This window comes from Pangasianodon hypophthalmus, chromosome 12 (genome assembly GCF_027358585.1).
Source record: "Pangasianodon hypophthalmus isolate fPanHyp1 chromosome 12, fPanHyp1.pri, whole genome shotgun sequence".
NCBI lineage: Eukaryota > Metazoa > Chordata > Actinopteri > Siluriformes > Pangasiidae > Pangasianodon > Pangasianodon hypophthalmus.
In genome coordinates this window covers 13,945,865-13,958,369 of record NC_069721.1, presented here as the reverse complement: position 1 = coordinate 13,958,369, position 12,505 = coordinate 13,945,865, and the positions used below count along the sequence as shown (strand labels likewise).

Here is a 12,505-nt window from a genome sequence, read left to right as displayed (position 1 = left end):
TCTTTTTATGGCTGTGATTTTTGACTTTACTTTTTTTAAATGATCAAATCTACCAGTTTGATAATTATTTCAGTGTGGTATATTCGGTGTCAATTCAATGTTTGTTTGTTTGGTTTTTTTTTTTCAATTATTAGAAGGTCATAATGGTCTTTTTTTTTCGTGTTTCCACTTATTTATCATTTTAATCATTTTTTCAAGGGAATCCCCGATTAAGTTTTTTTTAATGGCTTCAAGAACAAGATGTAATGAACACAGTCACATTATTTACCACTTTAATGCTGCCACACAACATTTCTTACATAAAAGTCTGTTCAGGTCGTTATCATCTGCATGGTGAGGAAACCGAGATCTTGACGTCACCTGAACGATTTTGCAGCTGCTCCACTAGATGTCGCTGTGTCCCGCAGTGTTTCTGCGCATGCGTGTCATGCGTCTTTAGCGTAACCAATGAAATCGTGCGCTCGGAAATTTAAACTAAATCAGTTGCCCTTCGGCGTGTTAGTGTGTTTCTGCGAAAAGTCGTTAAGTTATTTAGTTTCTTCGTAAATATGGAGCATATTAACGACGACCCGACAACGCTGTATTTTTATGAAAACAGGCTTTTAACCTTCGATAGTTGGCCGTTTCAGGAAGACTGTGTTTGTACTCCTGAGAATGTAAGTAACACCACAACAGCACATCTGAAGGGTTACATTTATAGGCTTATCTGTAACTTACTATCTGTTTATGCATGTACTAGTGTGTTTGCTTTTTGTGCTTATTTGTTTTAAGATATGTTTGGTTAGTGTTTATGTTGATACTAAAGAGTGGACTTGAAGGTTGAAAGTTCTTCCTGTTGTAGATGGCTAAAGCAGGATTCATTCACGTGCCCTCTGAGAACAGTCCTGATATAGCGCAGTGCTTCTTCTGTCTTAAAGAGCTGGAAGGCTGGGAGCCACAAGATGATCCTGAGTGAGTACTGCAACACCTTTCACTATTTCTAACACCGGCTAAGAGTCACTCTTATGGTAATAATCTTGATATATAGATAAATGATTTGCAGAATAATGTGTCTATATATTTTTACTGTATCTATATTATGTATGTATGTATGTGTGTGTGTATGTGTATATGTATGTATGTGTGTGTGTATGTATATGTGTATATGTATGTATGTATGTGTGTATGTATGTGTGTGTGTGTGTGTGTGTGTGTGTGTGTGTGTGTGTGTGTGTGTGTGTACATACAATTTTTTTTCTTTATTTATTGTATCTATATATGTGTGTTTTGTAGTGCTGTCCAGCTCCTGTGTTACTCACTGTGAAACTCAAGCACCAAATATTTTTCTTTTTTAAATTACGTTTTAGACATCCAGTAAAATATAATTAAACCCTACTACAGGTTTGGCTGACATTACTACAATCTTAAGTCTACTTAAAGTATGAAAGTAAAAGCAGGCCTGCAAGAAAGGATCACAAATGCAAAAGACCTCTCAGCACTAAATTACACACTGACTGTTGTTACTGGCAAAACATTACTGCACTTTTTTTTTTTTTTTTTTTTTTTTGTTTTTTTGGCTTGTTACAATCTGTCCTTTTCAGTTTAAGTTGTTGCACTTTTGTGTGCACTTTAGATTTGCTGATCTGCCTGGTGCTGTCTAATGCAGAAAAAATGTCCTCTTATGATTTCTGAAATATATAGATTAGAGTAACAGATCTGTTTTGAAATGTAGCTAGTAAAAGAAAAATAGATTTTTGTTTCTGAATGTAGTATGCAAAAGTTCTAAGTTTTAAAAAAAAAAAAAAAAAAGAGAGAGAGAACTATACTTCCCATTTCTGTACTAGTGTAAATGCTTCCACATACTTTGCAATAACATTTAAGAAAGAGTGTATAGTGTAAAGAGCTTATTTGCATATTATGTCAGATACTGAAATCAGATTTGACTGACTTATCTGAGACATGTTTCTGTAAATGCATGTGGTTAAAATGTTTATTTTTGATGCAGACAAATGTGTAAAAGGGGCCTTTGTCGGCTTCTACATGTAGTTCCTGCTTTTAATATATCGTTTTTTCTTATTTAGGAAGGAGCATAAAGCACATTCACCCAGCTGCAATTTTATTACATTGAAGAAGTCTGTGGAGAGTCTGACTGTGGAGGAGTTTCTCAGGCTTCAGAAAGAGAGGCAGAAATTTATTATTGTAAGTATGAAGTTATGGCTAAACTCACCTTGCCTGTTCCTGGAGCAGGAAGAATATCAGTTGTGCTGGAACTGAATCCTTGGTCCAAAAAGCAGGCGACCTTTTACCTAGAGTCATGCTAACAGCTGACTACCTGATGTTTTTGTTTGTTTCAAATATTTGGATTAAATGTTCTGTCTTAATCATTATAATTACTATTTAATATTATGCCATGTTGTATAGTGATAAATTGGTATTTATGTCACATTTTCATTAACCCACTACATACCCCACACCTTTTTAAGATGTTATGCAAAATGGCTGCTGCATGGAACTTTGGCAAAAACACTGCTAAACCACCTTGTTCAATACCACATTTGTACATTTGCAATGGCAAATGGTTTAAGTACCATGTCAACTTCTCAGAAAAAGTGTCCATCAGTTTCAATGGTCTACAGACCTACTACAAGCACACGTGCACACAAAACACGGCCAGAGGGTGTGTTTCTTGCAAACATGATCACAACATAATGATAACAAAATAATGCAGCATAGGTGTAGTATCAGTGTGCCCTAGATAAACATTCATCCCTCTTCAGTAACAGCTTTATCCTGGTCAGCGTCATGGGAGTGCCGGAGCCTATCCCTGGAAACATTCACACCTAGGGCCAATTAAGTGTAACCAATCCACCTTCGGGCATATTTTTGGGAAGGAGGTGGAACCCAAAGGAAACCCAGTTGGGAGAGAACATGCAAAGCTCCATACAGACCGTAACCTGAGCTCAGGACTGAAGCAGGTACCCTGGAGCAGTTAGGGAGCAACTTACCCACTGCACCAGTGCACAGAGTATTAAATATTCACACTGATTCATAAAAGACGCCCCAGATGATGCTGATCCTGACCAAGCTTGGAGTACAAACATACAGAGAAACACTACTATTTACACAAACTACTAGTAAACACTACTGTTACTCACAGTATTTCTGGATAACAATACAAAATCCACAACAAGAATAAATCACCTGACAGTTGTTATTGACTAGCTTTATACCATATTAGAAAGCCGTTCAGCAAGGACAAACAAGCTAAAACTCAATCAGTCCTGAATCATTTTTCCTCTTCTCGGTTTTTGTTTACTGTTATGCTCTTGCTGTCTTCCCTGGCACGTGAGTACTGTGTTTCCTGCCTGTTTCACTCCTACGTCCCTGCTGCAGTCCTGACTGTGAATTACTGTTACAGGATACAAAAATCCTATGCACTAGATTTAAAAGAGAATGGAGTTTAAATTAATACTGCGCCTTTTTTTTTTTTTTTTTTTTAAATAGAAAAAGATGTGCGGCCAGGCCATTGACAAATTTGAAGAAGCTGTGAAGTTGAAAAGAGGACAGATTATCCAGTCTGCCATGGGTGAAGAATGAAGATAACAGACACCACTGCTATTATTGCTTTTCACAAGACACATTATTTCAATCTGTCCTTAATTTGATCTCTCTTGGGTAATCGACTCATCTGAAATAATGAAGTTTGTATATATGTGTATATAGCCTGTCTGTAGACTTTATTTGGACCGGACCCTGAAATGTGTTTTTTTTTTTTTTTTTTTTTTTTTTTTTTTTTTTTTGCCTTCTTTCTTCTCCCCCTCCCCTCTCTGAATAAACCTTTAGTTTTAAAATCATATCAGGGTGTCATGTTGCGTGCAAGTACTTTTCCTAATCACCTTAAAATATTGACATGTTAGAAATTTACAGTTTGGATATGGAGTCTGAGTTATCATAAAAGGAGCTGTGTAAGAACTGACCGAGCATGCACAGCTTTTACTGTCGTGTGCTTTGCGCTATGGTGCGTCAGTGGTTATGGTAGGCTTTTGGGACCAAAACGTGTGAATACCCGAGCTAATGTGTAATTTTATTTTTTTTTTTTGTGATTACATGCTAATACTTTGTGTGTTCGCAAACTTAAAGTGTTTTATGCATCAAGGAAACCTTGATGCGTTACTGTACCGCCACCTACTAGTGTGGTGTTATTGCTCAAATAATTGTTTGAGAATATATTCTGAACCATATACACCATATGGCCAAAAGTATGTGGACAGCTGACCATCACACCCATATGTGGGCCTTCTCCAAACAGTTGCCTCAAAGTTGGAAGCACATAATTTTCTAGAATGTCTTTGTATCCTGTAGCTTTAAGATTTCCCTTCACTGGAACTAAGGGGCCCAAACCTGTTCCAGCATGACAATGCCCCTGTGCACAAAGCGAGGTTCATGAAGACATGGTTTGCCAAAGTTGGATTGGAAGAACTCGAGTGGCTTCCACAGAGCCCTGTCCTCAACCCTCAGCCCTGACCTGAAAGCACACTCTCAATGACTGTGGTGCTCTGAGAGTTTAAGCTTGTTGGTTCCTCATGAAAGAGATTTTCCCCTGGATAATGAGGTAGACTTAACATAGTGTATAGAAAAGCGCTTATCTCCCTACATCATGAATAATTCAAATGAAGTGAAGGAGCTTTTTCTTTTCTAGTAGGTTGTAATGAATGACTTGTAGTGAGTAAGTGGTTCCGGTTATGAATATGCATCTATTTATCCAGATTTAATGTCTCCCATTGGCGGAGCTCTTTGAAGACGCCTAAGTGTTTTCTATGACGTCATCACGACCCAATTGTAGGCTCAAATTAATGCGCAAAATTATATTAAAGTGCATGTTTAGGCACCAAAAAGCCTTCGATAGGTGGTGCTCATTATCTCTGTGAATGACGTTTTTACCCGCCTTGTGTGACTTCGTCTTTAATAAACATAAATGCATGAAGACTGATTTGAGTGCACCTCATTATTCTGCATGGCAAGTGCTAAAGTTCTGGCACCGGTTTGTATTTTGCCTCTAATAATAATCTGCTATATCGATCGATATGAGAGTTGGATTTGGCTCTGTGGTTCTTGGCGCTGGATTAAGCGCGATTCTCAGCTTCAGCTTTCTGGCGCTCGCCATCGGAACCGAGTACTGGTACATTATAGAGGATAAACGCACGAACCACACAGCCCCAGAGCACGTGCATTCTGGACTGTGGGGAGTGGGAAACGGTAAGGCACTTTCCTTCTATTTATTTATTTATTTATTTGGACAGTGGGCTAATAAGTAACTTCGGAAAGGGAGGGGGATTCATTTACTTACAGTAAAGTATAATTGTCCCTGTGGTGATGTGTCTGCCTGCAGATGAACAGCCCTTTACAGGAGAGCCACCAAGGTTTTCAGAATCAGAAAAGCACATGCAGAGTAAGCATTTCCTCATATGCAACTTTACCAAGCAATGTATTACTACAACTCAACTCATTTCATTGTCAGCCACATCAGAGATGTAGAGACGCATTCATTTAACACACTCGTGCTCTTGCCCATTCTGCTCTGCCTCACATACAGTACAAATAGCACTGGTAGACTGTACAATACTCTTCACTTGCAAGGTTTTGTTGGTAATTGTTAATAAGCAGTTGTAATTGTCTTTCATGCAGGTATGCATAATGTGATTGCTGTCCTGCTGCCTCTCAGTCTGGTGCTCTTAGTGTTTGGAGGAATATGTGGTATGGCCAGCTCTCTGGCCCAGAGTAGACTTCTCCTCATGGGAACTGCATCCTATTTTCTTCTTTGCAGTAAGTTTCAGCCGTGTACAAGTCTGTATGTCTTTGATTAATGTTGTTTTATGTAAATGATTTATATTTGGTGCAACTGCCTGTGTTTGGCTGAGCATCAAAGCATATAACTCTGCAGAGAGCAACCCTTCTCATAACTTGCCTTCTAAAGCACTAGTTGTCTAATTACAACAGCATCTTGTAAATTCTAATTGCTTCACATTTCCATGATCTCTTTATGAGGATAGTGCTTTTGCTGGCTATCTGAAAGGAAACCAAAGAGTAAATTGGCTGTTTTGAGAGCTGTGTATTGGGACCAGTGTTATTACAGTACATTATCCTTTAATACCTATGGGCAAAATTAATGGCTTTATTGAATTCCTTTTTCCCCAGCTTGTATATTAGAGTGTTACTGAGTAGATGAAAAAGTGAGGATATTGGTGCTCCTCTTGGACATTTCTGTAATGTTCCAGGGAAGTTATTAGATTATCCTTCCCAACTAAATGTGATAATTTTGCTTTTCATCAATAATAAAAAAAAACTTGTTCTTGTTAAAACTGTATACACTAATTCAAGTGTTCTGATTCATGAGGTGAGACTGGAAGTGTGAGCGGTTTAGGTGTCCTGCCCTATTAAAAAAAGCACACAAGTTCTGGTTACTGACTGTCTCCCCAGATGAAAACAACTTTCATAGGACCTTTACAAGAAGAACTGTAGAGATACATGAAGCTGGAAAATGCTACAAAGGCATTTCTTAAGACATGAGTGTTCATCATGCCACAACAAGACAAATTCAGTACTTTTGCTACTCTCCCAAGAAGTGGGCATGCTGGAAAGATCACACCAATATGTAGTGCTGAAGGAGTGAAAAAGAAGCCAAGGGTAATGCCAAAAGACCTGCAGAAATCTCCAGAACCTGCTAAGGTCTAATGTTCTAAAGGGTTCATTAGTCCACTATAAGAAAAACATTGAATAAGAATGGTGTTAAAGGAAGGACACCATAGAGGAAACCAATGCTTTCAAAAAAGATTTACAATTTTACAGGAGAATGTCAGTTCAGTGGTCTGTCACCTAAAGCTTTGAAGTCGGATGATGGCCATCCAGCTTCTATCATCCAGCAGGAAACATATGAGTAAATAGGAATTATTTACAAAAACTAAAAAATATCTATGCACTCAAGTATTTGTATAGGGAAGAATGAACTAAAATTCCTTCTCACTGTGATATAAATCTGATCAGCAGCTAAAAAAAAAAAAAAACTTTTTGGTGAGGTAATTGCTGCTAAATAATGTTCTACCAGTTATTAATTTTTTTTCCCCCAAACTGTACTGTGAATGGTTAATCGATGTGTTCAATAAAGACATTAAATGTTGTAAGGAAAAAAGGACTTCTTGGAACTTGTGAAAAAACGTGAAAAAAGGTGAAGGTCAGTAGTTATCTACTAAGCACATGAGAAAAACACCTCAGATTCAGTGGAGTCAGATTGAACCCTGAGCATACATACACACACACACACACACACACACACACACACATATCTTAAGCAGGTATTTAACAGACGTACTATGTAAAAACCTGCTAGTACCATGATTTGCATACCTTTCCGACATTAGCGTGAATGTGATGGCGTACGTGAGGACCGGTCTTTGTTGCTGGTGATTTCTAAGCCTTATGATGTGGAAGAGATAAGCTCAAGGTCTTTGAGTACAGATCACACCAGATCAACACCCACCTTTCTAGCAGACACTGCAGTTGCTTACAAGGTATTATTGTTTGTGTTATTTGTTTATGCAGAATAGTTTCTTTCTTACGGCTTGCATGAACATCAGACTACATTTTATGAATAATTAATGCAGAAATCAAGATAAATCTAAAGGGTTTAAAAAGTTGTAACTGTAATATATACTAAACTCTAGAGATAATTAGGCTTCAGTATACTGGACAGAACAGTTTTTGGTTTCATGTCCTTTCCCAGGAGAATAGGTACAGTGAACTTTATTAAATACACACCTAATAGCCCTTTTAAAACCTGTGCCTCAGTGTCTTTTTAATAGTTATCCAAAAGCATGAGACACATACGATATAAAGGTCAATTTGCCTTGAAACATGAGAAGCTGCCAGAAAATAATCCTTTGCACTTATCACAATGGTAATCAGGAACAAATCTCAAATTTAAGGGAGCAATTAATTGCCTAGTGTCGTTTTCTGTCACATTTCTTTCTAAAATCTGCTCAAATATTTCAGTCTTCTGCAATTATTGCAGACAGAACAGATCAAAAGTTAACAGTACATGATGAAATTGGATTCAAATGATCACAGCAAGCTTTACATCAGCGATTTAAGTAAAGCGTTTTACTGTGTATGCAGAAGAAAGAACATCCTTGTAAGCAAACCACAAGATGAAGATCATGATTACAAAAGACTTAACATACAGTTGGCCACCTTTGCGTTATCATAAAGCACAAATATGGAGTCCTCAAACTATTCAGTATTTAAACAGGATGCTGTTATTGGTTGTGTATATCAAGCATGTGGGTATTTGGATAAATATTTTCAAGTATTCAGCATTTTATGGCCTTATGTCTGATTGCACCTAAGGTATAAAAGCATGCCACAGACACACACAGACAGTCTTGTTTAGCTGAGCAAACTACTAATTCCAAAAGTCTGCCTCTCTTTTGTTTCTCATTTTGCTAATTAGAACCTGCACTGATTTGACTCTTTATTGCCTATTAGGTTTATGTACTTATTCTGTCTCATTTTGTTAGTGTTTAACTAGATGTGAGTTTTGATGTTACAGACCTGCGGTGGCATGCACTAATGTTGATTTGGTTCTAATGCCTGCTGTCTGAGAGTCTGAGTGCTTTAGTGATGGGCCAACATGAGCTCCTCTCTGTGCATGTGAGTGCAGCTGTACAAGCCTGGTTTAAAGCTTTTAGCTTTTCTCTATTAATAAGTGGTAAACCAGCTTGTCAGATTGTGTTTGTTTTGTTTGTGACACAGCATACCACTGAGACAATCATTTCCTGAGTGTAATTATTAAGCACGTAGATGATTGGCAATTTGGCAGAATAATAAGTTGGATTGAAGGTAGGTGTATCCGCACCCATATGGCTCAGTAGGGATGTAAATAGTTAGTCATCTAAATCAGATTTTGAGCAAACAGAGCAAGCAGTACTAAAGATCTCAAATTTGTGAGATGTGTTTCAAGCTTCACACAATACTGTACAGATGCTGTACATATTTGTTGAATATCAGTGTACACCATATGTTTTTGTCTTTGACATCATAAATATACAATAATGAATATAGTCAATGTACAGTAATGTAAATGCAAATCCACTTAATTTATGATGCCCTAAACAGTATACAATGAAAAGAGGCATGCAGAATAAGCAATTTAGGCATGTATTGTAGTCTTTGCTGTATCACAGGCAAATTATATTAATTATAAATTACATTATACAGTCAGGTCCATAAATATTGGGACAGTGACACAGTTTTGGTAATTTTGCCTCTGTACACCACCACAGTGGATTTGAAATGAAGCAGTCAAGATGTGACTGAAGCATAGACTTTCAGCTTTAATTCAAGGGATTTAACAAAAATATTGCATTAACCGTTTAGGAATTACAGCCATTTTTTACAGAGTTCCTCCATTTTCACAGGCTCAAAAGTAATGGGACAAACTAATATAATCATAAATATTAGGATTATTTTTATTACTTGGAGGTAAATCCTTTGCAGTCAATGACTACCTGAAGTCTGGACCCCATGGACATCACCAAATGCCCATGGTGTTTCCTCCCTTGAGATGATTTCATCTTCAGTTGCTGCTTGTTTGTGGGTCATTCTGCCTTCAGATTTGTCTTCAGTAAGTGAAAAGCAGCTCAGTTGGGTTGAGGTCAGGTAACTGACTCAGCCATTTAAGAACATTTAATTTCCAAGCTCTTGGGCTGCTTTCACAGTATGCTTTGGGTTGTTATCCATCTGTACTGTGAAGCCCTGTCCTATCAGTTTTGCAGCATTTGACTGAATCTGAGCAGAAAGTATAGCTCTGTACACTTCAGAATTCATCCTGCTACTTCTATCAACAGTCACATTATCAATAAACCCCAGTGACCCAGTTCCACTGGCAGCCAAACATGCCCATGCCATAACACTGCCTCCACATGTTTGACGGATGATGTGGTATGCTTTGGATCATGAGCCCTTCCTTTCCTTCTCCATACTTTTCTCTTCCCATCATTCTGGTACAAGTTAACCTTGCATCAGAACTGGTCAGGCTTTTTTTAGAGGTTTTTAGCAAAGTCTAATCTGGCCTTTGTGTTCTTTAGTGTTACCAGAGGTTTGCATCTTGAGGTAAACCGTCTGTATTTACATTCATGAAGGTGGCTCTTGACTGTAGACTTTGACAATGATAGGCCTACCTCCTCCAGAGTGTTCCTGACTTGGCTAGATGTTGTGAAGGGGTTGTTCTTCAATAAGAAAAGAATTCTGAAATCATCCACTTTAGTTGTTTTCTGTGGTCTCCCAGGCCTTTTGGTGTTGCTGAGCTCGCCAGTGCATTCCTTCTTTTTAAGAATGTACCAAATTGTTGATTTAGCCCTCCTAAAGTTTCTGCTATCTCTCTGATAGGTCTGTTTTGGTTTTTCAGCCTAATGATGGCCTCCTTCACTTGCATCAACACCTCTTTGGACGGCATATTGAGAGTTCCCATGAACAGCTACCAAATGCAAATTCAACACTTGGAATCAGCTCCAGACCTTTTATCTCCTTAATTTATCATGATATAAGGAGGAAACAGGCCACAGCTGGCCATGAAACTGCTTATCAGTCAATTGTCCCATTACTTTTGAGCCTGTGAAAATGGAGGAACTCTGTAAAAAAAATGGCTGTAATTCCTAAACGGTTAATGCAATATTTTTTGTTAAACCCCTTGAATTAAAGCTGAAAGTCTACGCTTCAGTCACATCTTGACTGCTTCATTTCAAATCCACTGTGGTGGTGTACAGAGGCAAAATTACCAAAACTGTGTCACTGTCCCAATATTTATGGACCTGACTGTAGCTCCTTGATATTCCAAGCTTCTTATCTATATTTGATCTGAGACCCAGTGGCTCACGATTCCTGGATCTGACCTAACACAGATGAACACATTTATAGAAAATTATTAATCTTAAGATCTTAATTATATATTTGTTGAAAAAAAAAAGTTGAACCAAGCAATCCAACAATAGGAAAGCAATAATATGCAAGCCTACTTTAGTAAATTGGGAGGGCCTCCTGTTGTCACCAGTGTTTGAAACAAAAAGTCAATAGGTGTCTGATTGTGTAGGTATGGCATGTACTTCCATTCCCCAAGAGCCTGAAAGTTTTAGTGTTCAGCAGAAGACAGAAGGTGCTATTTTCTCATGATCTGAACATACAGGACATCACACATATGCTTTAGGGTTAAAGGTAAGGAGAGGGAGACAAGATTGTGAATACTTATTTCTATTGCCAGTCTGCAGTCAGGATATAGGACAGCATCTTTACTCATGTCTGGCCTTGTTTTTTTCTGACACACCTTTTTATAGTGACCCAAGCTTTGAATTAATTGATTATACCAATTGTTCTTTAACCAACTAGATTTATCACAGTAAATACCCACAATAATTCTTGCTATCCTCATATACACTCCAAATATCTCTTTTTTTCTCAGGCGTTCTCACTCTCTCTGGTGTAAGTCTGTACATCAGTTATTCCCAAAAAGCTCTGGAGGAGGCAGAGATGAGGATCGGGTTGGAGCAGATGGCCATGGTTCACACGTCCTTCGGCTGGTCAATGGGCTTGGCCTGGCTCTCCTTCATCCTGGAAGTGATAACCGGTCTTCTCCTGCTGCTTGCTGCCTGGATGGTCCAATTAGCCCAGTACCAGGAGACTGTGGCCCCTATATAAAATTTCATATCTCCAGTGCAAACCATAGGCATTTTAAGGTAATTACTGAATGCAGGGGTTTGCCAAGTTGAAAAGCAATAGTGCTGTCATTCCTATAGTGTTAACATCCCATTATTTATTTTACTTGTGTTCATTTTAAAGTATTTTTGTGTCCATAGGACAGATCCATAATGTCTTTTTTCAATTATACATACTTTATTTGAATTATATAACTTGAAAAATTAAAATATATTTACGTGAATAGTAGTTGTGGAAGATGTATTTTTAAATAATTTATAATTGAAGTGTTGACCAAGAGCATGTACATATACTACACAAAAACAAGATTATTAAGATCTCTTTTAACACCACTTTTTTTTTTTAAATGAACTACTTCCTATGTTTTTCTCCACTTTAATTTACCATAATCCTAATTCAAAGACTTTAATATTAAACCATGATCTTGTCAACAGTGGTTCATTTTATGCTGGGCCTGTTGTGTTCCAAGTAGAACCCTTTTAACTATCAAAAGAACCCTTGAAGTACGAGTCCACAGTGGGTTATAATTTTGAGAGACGTGCTTTACCTAATGTGCTTTACATTATTGTCTTGAGATCATCTTTATTTAACCGTCCTTTAATATACTTATTGTTATACATGCAGTGGTTGAGACATTTTACAATGACTTACCCTTTCTTTTAGGTCTATTTGCAGTAAGACCCACACATACTATTTATCTAAATGACTTGATAAATAAAAACTTTGCAAAATAAAAGCATCCATGCTGTAGGCATTTTTTTAAATG

General features: G+C 37.6%; 2 protein-coding genes across 2 annotated transcripts; both read left to right on the top strand.

Moving 5' to 3' along the window:
* Positions 1-416: 416 nt before the first annotated feature.
* birc5a (baculoviral IAP repeat containing 5a) lies at positions 417-3,833 on the top strand. The gene is made up of 4 exons (XM_034309169.2): positions 417-656; positions 842-951; positions 2,061-2,178; positions 3,484-3,833. The coding sequence occupies exons 1-4, from the start codon at positions 549-551 to the stop codon at positions 3,574-3,576; spliced, it is 429 nt and encodes a 142-aa protein (XP_034165060.1). The 5' UTR covers positions 417-548; the 3' UTR covers positions 3,577-3,833.
* Positions 3,834-4,072: 239 nt separating this feature from the next.
* On the top strand, positions 4,073-12,422 carry tmem235b (transmembrane protein 235b). The gene is made up of 4 exons (XM_026915709.3): positions 4,073-5,235; positions 5,369-5,428; positions 5,665-5,802; positions 11,486-12,422. Exons 1-4 carry the CDS (start codon positions 5,064-5,066, stop codon positions 11,719-11,721), a joined length of 606 nt encoding a protein of 201 aa, XP_026771510.3. The 5' UTR covers positions 4,073-5,063; the 3' UTR covers positions 11,722-12,422.
* The last annotated feature ends 83 nt before the right edge of the window (positions 12,423-12,505 follow it).

Coding starts and splice junctions, on each gene's coding strand:
- birc5a (XM_034309169.2), top strand. CDS start 549: ATGGAGCATATTAACGACGACCCGACAACGCTGTATTTTTATGAAAAC. Junction 657..841: donor GTGTTTGTACTCCTGAGAAT/GTAAGTAACACC, acceptor TTCCTGTTGTAG/ATGGCTAAAGCAGGATTCAT. Junction 952..2,060: donor GAGCCACAAGATGATCCTGA/GTGAGTACTGCA, acceptor TTTCTTATTTAG/GAAGGAGCATAAAGCACATT.
- tmem235b (XM_026915709.3), top strand. CDS start 5,064: ATGAGAGTTGGATTTGGCTCTGTGGTTCTTGGCGCTGGATTAAGCGCG. Junction 5,429..5,664: donor ATCAGAAAAGCACATGCAGA/GTAAGCATTTCC, acceptor TCTTTCATGCAG/GTATGCATAATGTGATTGCT. Junction 5,803..11,485: donor ATCCTATTTTCTTCTTTGCA/GTAAGTTTCAGC, acceptor TTTTTTTCTCAG/GCGTTCTCACTCTCTCTGGT.